The 12659-nt window shown below is 49.1% G+C and overlaps 1 protein-coding gene across 5 annotated transcripts in view; it reads right to left on the bottom strand.

The window, feature by feature from the left end:
• AP2B1 (adaptor related protein complex 2 subunit beta 1) overlaps nucleotides 1-12659 on the bottom strand; it is a 79479-nt gene that overhangs the window by 26917 nt on the left and 39903 nt on the right. For all 5 annotated transcript variants that reach the window (XM_072025964.1, XM_005010640.6, XM_038165616.2 and 2 more), the window contains 2 exons: nucleotides 10182-10441; nucleotides 6024-6216 (listed from right to left, as the gene is read on the bottom strand). In XM_072025964.1, coding sequence (XP_071882065.1) covers nucleotides 6024-6216; nucleotides 10182-10441 — 453 coding nt within the window. The remainder of the gene's footprint in view (nucleotides 1-6023; nucleotides 6217-10181; nucleotides 10442-12659) is intronic.

Genomic DNA, 12659 nt, shown 5'->3' with positions numbered 1-12659 from the left:
CCGATGGGCAGCTTGGGGTTGGGAGCTTGCAGCACCATAAAACCCCAATCCTGAGCCCAAAGCTGGCAGGCTCGCCTCTTGGTAAAGAGCACAGAGCCTCTGTCTGAGGTGATAAGCAGGGGATGAGCACGGAGCCCCGGCCACCCGATACAAAGCCCTTCTGCAGGGCATTTTTCGTCCCACCAAAACCACCCTGCTATGACAGTGCTCGAGCGGCCACGTGGATTTGCAGTTGTCCTGACTTATGAACTCCAGCACTGCTGGAGTTACTGCACCAGCAGGGTTTATTTGCATTTTAACAGTAGCTTTGTAATGAAGTGACTCTGCTGAAGTGTTCATGTGATCCGGAGGGGCTACGATCACTTCTGCAACATGACGTGAGATATTTGGAGCTTCAAGAAATAACGGGAGGGAGGAGCCAGGGACTGACACTGCAAGCACCATGGCTCAGCGACCAGGCTGCCTTGCATCTGCAGCACAGCCAGAGCTTTCTGAGCAGCCACGCACGTCACGGAGTGAGAATTCACAGGTGGAAACGAGACATTTGCTGCCTCCCCCCTCCCTCGCTCCCCAAACCAAGAGTTAAGCTCAAGGAGCTGGCTGAGGGCATGCACTCGGGAACATGGCAGCGAGGCACACAGGGCACTTACTGAACAAAGATCAGGTGTAGGGCTGAGCAGAGCTGAGAGCAGAGCTGCTGGCAGGACGCTTGATCTGGGCTAATCCTGCTCAAGACATCTTCTTAACTGCAGGCCTGAGCGTGCACAGGCTGAGCTCCTGGGGGGCTGCAGGTATCTTGTTGCAGACTCAGCTGTGGCTCCCACACAGACATTTTCAGTACCTTCCTTGCCTTCTCTTGTCTGTTTTTGGGCTGCCAAGGCAGGCTCGCAGAGCAGGACCACTGCCCAGACCAAGGACAGCTGTGCCAAAGGTGGTGGAGGACAGGTCACACTGCTGGTGCTGCGGCCACCTGCTTCAGGAGCACTTGCTGCTAATGCTTTGCCTCGCTGAATGATTTCCATCAGCAAATCAAATTAAGCACTAACCATTTTGGTTTTCTGAAGTGTAAAAAAGCAACTCCCCAAAGCCCTAGCAGTCCTACGACGGTAACAGCCTGAATAGCCTTTAATAAGACATGAATGAGCGACCCACCAGAAGAGCTCCTTTCCCATATCAGCACTGCTCCAGCAACGGCCATGTGCCCTTTGTCAGAAATCCTAACAGATGTCCTTTGTAGCTCATCAAACCAGAACAGCCTGGATGAAAGGAGACGCTCAGATCATTGTGGGAGGCTGGAGGAGAGCCCTGGGGAAGCATCACATTCGCTGCATAAATGGATTTTAGGCCTGAGCTACCATAGCCACGCTCACGCTGTAGTTCCAGGAAAAGGGAAATGAAGCAACTTTCTTAGGATTATACACGGCAAGCCACTTGCAGAGCCAGCAGAAGAATTTGGCACCCAGGGCAGACTGGGGGCTGCTGTTGGGCTTCCACAGCCAAGTGAGGCTCCCTGCTCTGAGCAGGTGAAATAACTTAGCAGCATGTTTTCAGAATAAAACACTGCTGAGGCCCTAATCAACCTGAACGAGCCAGGTCATCGTTCACTGAGACCAAGCTTTGGCCTCTCCACTTGAAAGAGGTTGGACTGGGAAGGATCACACCAGCAGCCTCTGCTCCCCAGCTGCTGGGATCAGCAGGCACTCGGGACTGGAGGAGCAAGGATTTATTTCTCGCTGCCAAGCCTGGAGCCCAGGATGTCTTGCAGGAAAGGGCGAGATGGTGCTCAGCTCCTAGCCCCAAATCACACTTCAGGACTAGCAGCCCTGAATCGTGCAGGGGAGACAGCTGGGGTCAGCTCCAACATCCAACCTGGTTACACACAGGGCAGCAGCTCCAGCAGAACAGCCCACGGCGATCACAGCAGCGCAGGTATTGCAGACCCCGGGGCTATCACAGCGTGGATATCCAGTGTTTATCAAACAGCCTTACGATTTGGGACATAAATCAATCTCATGAGCTGCCAGCCCTGAATCAATAATACTCTTGTAGATGAGTGGGTAGAGTATTAAATAAAATCCTTACATAACAGACAATCCAAGCCCGTCCATTCCTACAGATTTACTGCTCTGCCTCCGAGTTTGGAGCCAGCCCCTTTGGCTCCCTGCCACGGCGCCCAGCTCCCGTTGAACGCTCGGCTCACGGCGAGCCACGCGGTGTGCCGGGCAGCAGAGCTCTCGTGCCCTGGGATTTTCAGAGCAAATGAGCACACAAAAGGGTTTAAAAGACAAAACGACCCTGGCTTATTACAGTGCTCTTTGTAGGACTGCATCAGGAGTAAACGAGGAGCTGGAGAGCTGCCTGTAGGCAGCACGGAGCGTAGCCGCTGGGATGCTGCTGCAAGGGGAGAGCACCAAAGCCAGCTCTCAGCATCCTGCAACTTGCTGTCCGAGCAAATTTTGCTTCTCCCACATTAGTGGCTGCTATCACCAAGTAACACTTCAGAGCTGGAGATCTCAAGCTTGGTAACCGTGACCTTGGTCAGCATTTTACAGAAAAGTAAGCAGAAGCGAGGAGGAGAAGAGCTGTGTGGGGTTGAGAGGGGCACACTGCGGAGCATACTCAGTTCTGGCAAAGCAGATCTTGTTCTTGTACTAAAGCCCTTTTTTTAAAAAAAAAAAAAAAATTATTAACACATGCTCAGCATCTGTGCACACACGGTATGCATGTTACGTTTAATACCAATTACAGGACTCGCTATGGAGATAAAATACGGGTTATTCCCTAAAGAAATTAACCTCTCAAGCAGCTGGAGTCTCACTGGCCATAGGAATAAGAACCTAACAATACCGAGGAAAATTCAAGCAAACAATGTTAATCTGGTGTTCATCCAGTTTTCCAGCGTGCCGTCTCCTTTCAAATGCCTGCAAGAAAACAACACTACAGCTTAAGAAACAAATGCTGCATGGCATCTGCCGTGGAAGTTAACACTTCTGTTATCTTCCCGGGTTAGTCCTGTTGGGACTTTGGCTGCAAGAGCACCCTTCTGCAGACAGACACCCTCTCCCCAAAAAGAAGGCACTACCAAATATACAAGACCTTCAACGAGCAACCTGATCGAGTGAGAGGTGTCCCTGCCCCTGGCAGGGGCTTGGAACGAGATGATCTTTGAGGCCCCTTCCAACCCAAGCCATTCTGTGGAGCATCCAAAGGGCTCAACCCGTGACACTGAGTGGCTGTGATGCGCTGGCTGGGAGCCTGCCAGCAGCCTCTTCCAGACCTTCAGCTGCCTTTGCGACACTGGCAGTACCGACACCACCTCCCCATGGCAGGAGCAGCCCGTGATTTCATACATCAACTCGAGCACGTCCCAAACCATTTGCTTCCTCTGCAGCAGAGAGGCTGAAGTTGGTTTCCAAGCAGCTGTGTGCAAAATGGAAGCAGGGCGTGAGACTGCTCTGCTCTGACAGGTCACCCGAGGTACGGCCCCACTTGGCTTATGTAGAGATGGTGCCAGAGCCATAATGCAGAAAATCTGCTGCATTTGAATACCTCGTGTTCCTCTCAGGTCAGCTGAGATCCAGAAGGGATCTGCTTGTGATGAGCAGAAAACCAAGACTGACAGCAGGGGTGAGAGAAACTCCTTCGCTGGGAGTCGTAAAAAGGACTGCGGGCAAAATCCTGTTGGAAACACTCGGGGCTGCCTGAGATCAGCCCCCTCCCATGTTCCAGTACCCTTCTTCAGACCCCTAAGGCAATAAGAGGGATGGGAAAAGAGACCAAAGCAGTGTGCACACGGAGAGAGACTCTGCCTCGCCATCCAGCACCAGACAGGCTTACTTTCTTGCAGCACAAGGAGCTAAAGTGAAATGAAGTCTTTTTGGTCTGAGCAAAGAGAGGCAGACTGCTCACATCACTCCGTGCAAGGGAACGGGTGCCGTGTTCAATCTTCCCAGTGAAGTTCCCAGGGAAGGGCGAGGAGCTCAGCCCTTCTTCCAGGAGGCTCCTGGGGACACCTCTCACCCTCTCACCACATTTACAAGTCAGGCAGAGGCGTACCTGCATCCTGAGCCTCTCTTCTTGGCCCTGCACAACCCTGCCTAAGACCCAAGTGCCGATCCCCTTGGCTGGCCAAGCAGCGCAGAGACGCTGCCGAGCAATTTAGTTAATTCCAGCTCAGGGTAACTCAGCTGGGCTCTTTTTAAACACATGTCCACAGCAATAAACAAAGGCAGATCTCACTCACTTGCACACAGACCAGGCTCATTAGGGAACGAAAAGCCAGAGAAACACAGAGCTTTACCAGGCCAAAATTCGCCTGTACATGTGATGGATAAGGAGAAGATGGGATATTTGATCCAAGAGAGCTCCAGCAGAAAGCATTCTGGGGGAAAAACATCATTCAGGGTTTTGTTCAGTGCTCTCACCATCTAAATAACGCAGCTGAGACAGCGCCTGCTGGCACTCACAGCCCCAGGCACCACTGTCCAGAAACAGTCGCTTGGTTTGACACCACCCCACAGCCCATCCATTTATTTAAGGCTCAAGAAAAAAATGAAGTAAAAGCCTGCTATCACGTCAACTAACAGCTCTCCTGCCCAAGTGGGTCACTGAATTAAGCCCATTCATGCCAACTGGAATATTTTCCCCAACCTAAGCTTTAGTCCTTTTCTGCTGTGTCCGTTTATTTGCCTCTGATACTAACAAGGAACAGAGGGCTACAAGAGGTGGAAGGAGGGCTGCGAGGAGGCTGGGAGACAGCATGAACAGAGAATTTTAACTCCTGGTCATCTTGAATTGCTGCTTAGTTACTCTTAGTTTGCTCTTGCAATGCAGAGCAAAGGCTGCCAAGGTCACTGCCCTGAGCTGTGCATTCCCAGCAACACGGGCTGAAACCTGCCCTCGTCCCCTATCCCTGGGAGAAGAGCAGATTCCCCAGCTGCCATCTGACCCCCAGCTGGCACAGACTGACCTCCACCAACACCAGTATGGGTTAGCCTGTGTCCAGTTCATTAGCTCATGGAACACCAGAGCTGGAGAGGTGTTTAATGTCTGCTTGAATAAGGTTGTAGCAGCTTAAGAATATATCTTTGGCAAACAGGAATCCGGTGCAGTGGGGTTCCTACAGCTGCTCCTGCTTCTCAGAACTGAAGTACACCTGAACAGGCACACAGACAACTCAGCCCAGCTCCCTGGAAGCCAAACCTCACACCAAAGCGAATCAAACCCACTGCAGGTCTGCGACCCACGCAGCTGTGCTCACCGGGGTGGTCTTATTGGGGTTACACGGTGCCAATCCAGCTAGCCTGCTTCTTATCCCACTGCTGAGCCACGAGGCTGAGCACACCCCGGGGCTGGCAGTGCCCACTTCTCCCTGCCTGGCTGCCACCAGTGTCAGGCCACAGCTCCTCTCACTGCAGCTCCTCCTCAGCTCTCACCCCAGAGCAGATGCAACGTGTGATTATTTGTACTCAGGGCCTGACCCTTTTAGGCTCTGAATGCCCCCCTGTGGCTGCTGCAGCAAGGGGAGGGCTGTGCAGAGCGCTTCCCTCTCGACCTAACTGCAATTAAGACATCACCGATACTAAACCACGACACACTCTGGAGAATATATAAACGGGGTGACCCAGGGCTGCGGCCTGCAGCCCTGAGCTTTGCATTGAAATTCAACAGGGGTGGGAAGGCGGTGGAACAAACGCCCTCCTGAATGGGAGTCAGAATTAATTACAAAACAGTGAGGCATTTTACATCTTTAAAACAACTTTTTTTTTTTTTTCCTACAGGCAGAAAAAGCATGAAAACAAACATGCCCGCTACCACGGGGATCCTACTGCATGCAGCACCATTCATTTTACAGCAGGAAAACCTGCTGGAAATTGGTGCTGCTTAAATCCTGTTGGAGTTTGAGGTGTCAGCACTGGGGAGCTTAAGGACCCGAGCATCACAAGCACAAGGGAAGGCTCTGCAGACGTGAGCACGGCTCCAATTATTTCACATCAGCTGAAGGTAAAGAGCACGCTGCTTACCAGGCTGTCCAGCCCTCCTCCCAGGAGGTCCACGGCGCCCATCTGCATGGAGGACACTTGGGGAACGTTGACGGGGGGTCCCAGGTCCAGGTTGAGGAGGTCTCCCAGAAGGTCGCCCTGCGACGGGATGACCTGGGGCTGCTCCAGGTTCGTGGTGGCTGTTGTGCCCACGGGGCTATCGCCTGCATCAGTGCTGCGGGTGGGAGGAACAAGAGGCAGAGAAGAGAGATGTTGGGTGCCTTCAGCCTCCAGCTTCGGATTGCCAGCATGGGGAAATGCAGCAAGAGGTGGCCCACAAGCAGGAGGCAGCTCAAGGATTATCCTAGCAGCTGACCTAACCATTGCCATGTGCTCTGCTCTGGCAAGTGGTCCTTCAACACATGCTTTGAGCACAGGGACCTGCCATGCATTGTGCACAATTTGCAGTTCAGAGAAGGGAATTTTCAGGGGTGAAATCTTGCTCCCTAGCAGAATCACAGACCTCTCGCAAATCATGAGCCCTATGTGCTACACAGACGGCAGCACTGAAAACAAATATTTCCCAACTCAGAAGAAGCCAAAGAAGGTGATTTTTAGCCCACGGGACCTGGAGAGCTACATGTAAACCTGAAAAAATCCCAGTTTCCTGAGACCTAACACTGATATTAACCCTTAAGCCCTTACTCTAACCAGGACAAACTCACCCGCTCCCCACAGATCCAGATTTAACACCTTCTACTGACCTGCACCAAGGTCCACCACTTTCCTAATTAAAGACCTCAATCTAAAACTAGTACCTCCCTTCCACCAATAACATTATTTTCTCTGCATTAGTAGACTTACTAATTGCTAGTCTAGAAATGACTCTTAAACATATTCCAAAGGTTTCTCACCATAAGCAGTCTGGCTATCTTTTATATCCATTTGCCACCGAGTTTTACGAGGGGAAAAAAAGCAGTAACACTCACTGTCGCTCCTGAAGAGCTCATTACAACATATTTATTCTTTAAATCCAGACACGCGAATATTTTAGATAACTTCAAGTCTATTCTGTGTCCTGCTGCCAACAGAAACTGACAGAATTATTTCCAGCCCGTATTTCTGCGGATGCAGCCAACAGGTAATTGCAAAGAAATGCCACGGGAATTAGTGTCCTGACAAGGTGTTTTAACACTGGGCTCTTTTCTAAGGATTGCAGCTGCTGGTTTTGAGTAGCCACGATCCTCTTCCTTATCCCTACTCAGCTGCTGAGGGGAAAGCTTTAGCACCACAGCGTAAGCCGCTACCAACTTGGTGCCAAGAGGGAGAGAGGCAGCATAAGGGCTGCTGAATGAATTAGTTACCAAGCAGCGACAGAAAGGATCGAAAGCTTCTTTGCATTAAAAGCTTTAGACCTCTAATAGCACGAATATTAGCTGTCCTCTCTGCTTCTGCCTTCAGCAGGGAGACTTCTGAGGATGCCGACCAGCCAGCTAAAACATTTCTGAGGAGCGAGTGGTTACCGTGATCCACTCCCACCCCCAAGCTGAGAACGGGAAAGAACAGCATGTATGAGCAGAGGCACATTACAAGCTGGTAGTGCACACACTTGGTTCGTTCCCAGTATATAATCCCTTTAACACTACACCTCTTCAACACTTACTCATCCTTCTTCTGATGGAGATAAAGCAATCCTTCAAGGTCTTGTTTAACTGCAGTTGCCCCAAAGCCCAGCAAGAAATGAGGAAGGGCTGAAGCTAAGTCAGTTTGTATTAAAAAATAACAAAAAACCAACCGAGCCTTCTATTTGCTGTACAGAACAGAGCTTTTTAACGAGATTTGTATATGCATCTTTGTATTTTCTTGGAAAGAAAAAAAAAGAATTAAGACTATGAGGGTTATAAAGGGCCAAAAGACTTGATAAAGGTTTTCTTGCTTAAAGTGTTGGACAGTGGCAAGCGGTTGGGTTTCCTGTCCTACAGTGCTTTGTATGGAAACACACCTCTGCATCCACTGCAAGGGAGGGTATTCTGCCAACCACAACCACCTCCTCCTACGTCTGTACCCAGAAAAGCACCAAACAGCTAATTCTGCCCATCTACTCAAGGAAAAGCTATCTTTATTCTCTTAAGCCACATTCATTGCAGACATCCCCACACTCCCACCACTATCTCACTGCACAATCTGAAGGAAAACCTCGGTCTGCAGTGGACAGGTCAGCCACCAGAACAGTCATCGCCAGAGTGCAGAAGTAGCAAAGATAACATCAGCCAGCTGTAAGGGTGTCCAGCTGCAGATGACCCCAAAAGCTTCTTGAAGATGACAAATTTTCCTCTACCTCTTTGTGCATCTTTTCTCACACACCCTCAGCAGTAGGAAAAAGCAAACTGGTTTCTCAGCATCCAGTAAAAATCTGGCTGCACAGATTCAGGCTTGCCACAGCCTGCACCCAGGAGCTGCTCTGTATGCTTTCAGGGCTGCAAGCGGCCACTGGGTACACTGGAGCACAGTGCAAGGAGGCCTTGGCATCAGCCTGATCAATCTGTCCTTCTGCTAACAGGAAAGCAGAAAGTCACAATAACGGGGCCTCTTTATGGGTGATCTTGCTTTGGAGAAGCTTGGCGTGTCACTAACAACAACACGTTTTTGTTTTTTAATTTACCAAGCAGGCTAAAGCTGCATCAGCATTCAGCCCTTTACACTTTTCCCCAGCTCTGGCTTCTTCCCCTTACCACTAGTGATTAAGCCCGGAAGGCTTTCTCTTGAAGTAATGGGTAATTCAGTAGTAAGCAACACAAGGGCAACGTACAACGCTGCTATAAGCAGAAAAAAAATGAGTAAAGTTGAGTGCCTGGGCACTAGCTTCGAGTGTGTTGTATATACAGAAGCCAGTAGAAAGATTGCTCCCTGCAGTAGCTGAATTCCTTGAGTTAATTAACCCCCTCTGTTCATTTCTGTACTGAAACAAGTGTATGGGAAGGGTGCTAACATGGGAGGCCAAATCTACCCCCAAACCCAGCTTATTTTGCTGTTGAGGCAAATCCTGAAGCTGAGCAAAGCATCCGCTGCTTTTCTTGCCTGACTGGTAGACTCGTGCTTGCTGGTCCTGGGTCAGTGCAGCCAGACTTGATTTCATAGGCAGGGAGAAAACAATTCAGCTTCTCAAAGCTAGTCATATGACAGAAATAGCTTTAGTTGCTAAGAATAGCAGAGAAGTGGTATCAGAAAATAGAAAAGAAGCAGCATCACACACTGATTTATTGGTGCAACGGCAAAAAATAGCACTCCAAATGTCACTTTGGGAATATTATTAAAAGGTAAGCCTGGATACTTTGCCTCCTGCTGTAAAGCACACTTATATTTGTAATTAATACCATTAGCAAATAGCACTGCTTACCTGAACGAGGAACCATGGGAACAGGCTCAACAGCAGCACCACCACAGCCTGGGACTGCTGCAATGCCTGCTCTTGCAGACCTAACCCACTTTCAGGACTGTGATTATGGGGAAACATTAAAGCTCCAGATAATAAGCCGAAGCATTTTTTCCCCAAAGGTTAGACAGAACAACGTCCGTCTAGGCATTTTGTTTTAAGCCTGAGCAGTTTTTAGTGACAAGACCTAGACTGCTTTTACGCTCCCCTTGCTTTACAGGCACCGAGAGGTAGCCTCGTTCATCCTTCCCCATTTCACATTCTAACTACAGAAGATCCCTGTTCTTGCCAGTTCCAGGAACCTGGTATTATTCTATGCAACTTAGGCTTGCAAAGCTGTCCCATCACTGAAGCAAAAAGTCTTACACAACCAAAGTATACCCTTCTGTAAGACACTTGCTTTCACTGCTCCTCCTCCTGAAGTATGCCCTTTCACCACCTACCCACCTTCTGCTTTGTTAGCCCAGCTCTCAAGCCAGAGGCCTTAGAGCTAGTGGCTTCCCCAAAAACATTAAAGTTCTTGTGTGAGGAGAAGTTATATGATACTTCCCCTGTCTATTGACCCAGGAACTCAGAAACTACACACCCAGAATTAAATCCTACAATGAATGGCTCCTTGAATGATCCACAAGCCCCTACACAATCAGTTAAAAACAAAACAAAAAACAAAACAAGGAGCGTTTTAGGAGACCCATGCATCTTTAGGACTGTTTGCTAGGAAGAAACAACCAATCCTGCTCATTATCACCAGCATTGCCCCAGCTTACCTCCCGTGGTGAATTGGCAAGTGCTTGCGGTGGATACCGTGGCTGCCCTCCACAAAAGCGTTGGGTGGCTTGTGGTACACCGAAGCCAGAGATCCAATATGACAGATCAGCTCGTCCAGCAGAGTTGGTTCAATCAGATCGGTCTCCTCAGAAATCAGGGGCTTTTCTGACAGGACCACTTCTTTGGCAGTCACCGGGTCCGTGGAAAGAAGGCGCCAGTAGATGTAGCCACGGTCCCGCAGGTCTGGGTTGTCAGAGTCCTACGACAAAGCAATGCATCAGTCACATTTCTAAACGGGACTAACTCCTAAGATCACTTAATTTTTCTAGCAGTGGCTCTAATGGATGAAAAAAAATAAAACAACCACCCAGTGATAGCCACCAATTTCAGAATGAAGTTATAAACTGTTGTGATGAACATCACAAAATTAAAAACAAATCCCTAAGCATTAATGCCTGGCTTCCTAACCAAAGAGTTGGCCCATCTGGTCAGGGAGCAAAAAGTCCCGGGATTTACACATCCCCCAGCTGCTCCATCCCACAAAATTATCAACTGCTTTCCAACTTCTCCTGCCACTTAAAAGAAATCAGGAGAACTCCAAGGGGCTGTGGACAGGAGAAAAGAGAGTGAATGAAAATGACAATTGCACACTAAGAATAAACATGCTATGTTCTGTATTGCAACAGAAAGATCCAGGATTCCTAGAAATATATGACATACCAAGGGTCCATTCACTGGACAAAGAGACCCTGCAGAGCTACAGGAGGGATCTTAATAAGGAATGTTCTTCACAACGAAGGAGCCCTTATTTATCCTGCACCTTAGTTGTCTAATGAAGTATGGGGAGATACTAATGGTACGTGGTAAAGACACCCCATCAGTTCTCCAGCTGTCAATAATATCCTTGTTTTCCTGCCACTGCATGAATTAGTCTCTCTCTTTTTCAAACAGCTCTGCCCAGAACAGCAAAGTAAGTGGTGATGGCTGGCAGCTAGCATTCAAGGGTAGGTTTCATGCTGTAGTGTAACACGTTCAAACTGCTCACTGAAGAAAGAGCTGGGATTTCTAAACCCCACATCAGGAGAATAACAGGGTAGATGCTACTGAGGTTTTTTTTTCCCCTGTAAAATTCTGGCAATATATCCTACACCTCATTAGCCTTCCTCCTTGGCATTTCTTCTGCTCTTCTGTGATCTCATTCACATTGCTGCTGACCTGCTGTAACCTGCCTCCCTGCCCTCTGTCTCAAGACATTCTCAGGCACACAGCAAAACCTCTGCTTGTAATGAGGCTGGGCGCGCTAAACTCGTTTTGCTCACAAGGACCTAGATACATCGTCTGGGTCAACTGACAGATTTCTCTGCAGTGCTGTTTCTCAGTTTGATGGCGGAGTTGTGAACCCTTTACACCCGTTGCCCTTAGCAATCCCTACCAGGATGTCCTCATCCTGCCTTCAGCAGGCAGTTCAAGATCAGACAGGGCCTTTGCGAGGGCAGACATGAAAGACCACGCGCTCCTACCTACTTCCAGGCACATCCAGATTCAGGACTGACTGTTTCTTCTTACAGCCAAATAAACAGACTTGAAACTTTAGTAAATCTACTGGAACAAGAGGCTCAGATCTTTCCTTTCCACATTGCTCCTAATTCTCCAGTCTCCAGGGCCTGCATGCACACCTGCAGAGCATACCAATGAAGCCGTGCTAGCTCAGTCACCCACCCATGCCAGACAGACAACAGCAATGAAGATGTAGAGGCTCCGTGCCATCCGTTAGGTTACAGGCTTGCTAGGGACCTTGATCACTGCTCCACATCTGTGTCCCTCCCATCCCCAGCTGCTTCAGTGCTATTTTTACCAGTGTTGGCTGGATTACACTGGCTCCTGCTACAATCACACCTGCAGTTTGCTGTGCAGACTTACCCTAAGAGGCACTCAAAGTGCAACAATACCTGAGCTGGGGGAAAGAAACACACGTGTAATTACTCTCCCACTCAAGTGAAAAACAGTATCGCTACCTAGAAATCAGACCTTGAAGCATAAGGCTTTTTAGTGTTTTTCAGCTGGTTGTCCTGACTTATTATTCATATAAAATACAAAAAAGCCAGACTGAATCAACATTGGTGACAAACAGAGAAAAAACAGACGCCTATTATATTCCTAGGGTGCCATTAAGTGTTTTATGACTCAGCAGAGTGGGTTTTAACACTTAGTACCTTTCCTCTGTTGGCTTAGACAAATGATATACCCGGCCCCTAGCCCAGCCCTCTCTGAAGAGGAGCCAAGAGCCCGCCTAATAGCGGATTTTGAACACTCAGAAGCAAGAAGAGCAGGGTAGGTTTCTTGTCCTTGCCCGACGCACCACCCCCAGCTGGATGAGCAGAAGTATCATGAAGTCCATAGCCACGACTTCTTCCAGCAAAAGAGGGCCAAAAAGGCTAGCTGATGGCTGCTTCTGAGCAGAAAACCTGGAGTCAATC

This window comes from Anas platyrhynchos, chromosome 20 (genome assembly GCF_047663525.1).
Source record: "Anas platyrhynchos isolate ZD024472 breed Pekin duck chromosome 20, IASCAAS_PekinDuck_T2T, whole genome shotgun sequence".
Classification (NCBI taxonomy): Eukaryota; Metazoa; Chordata; class Aves; order Anseriformes; family Anatidae; genus Anas; species Anas platyrhynchos.
Note: the sequence above shows the minus strand (reverse complement) of the source record. Positions and strands in the feature narration are given on the sequence as shown.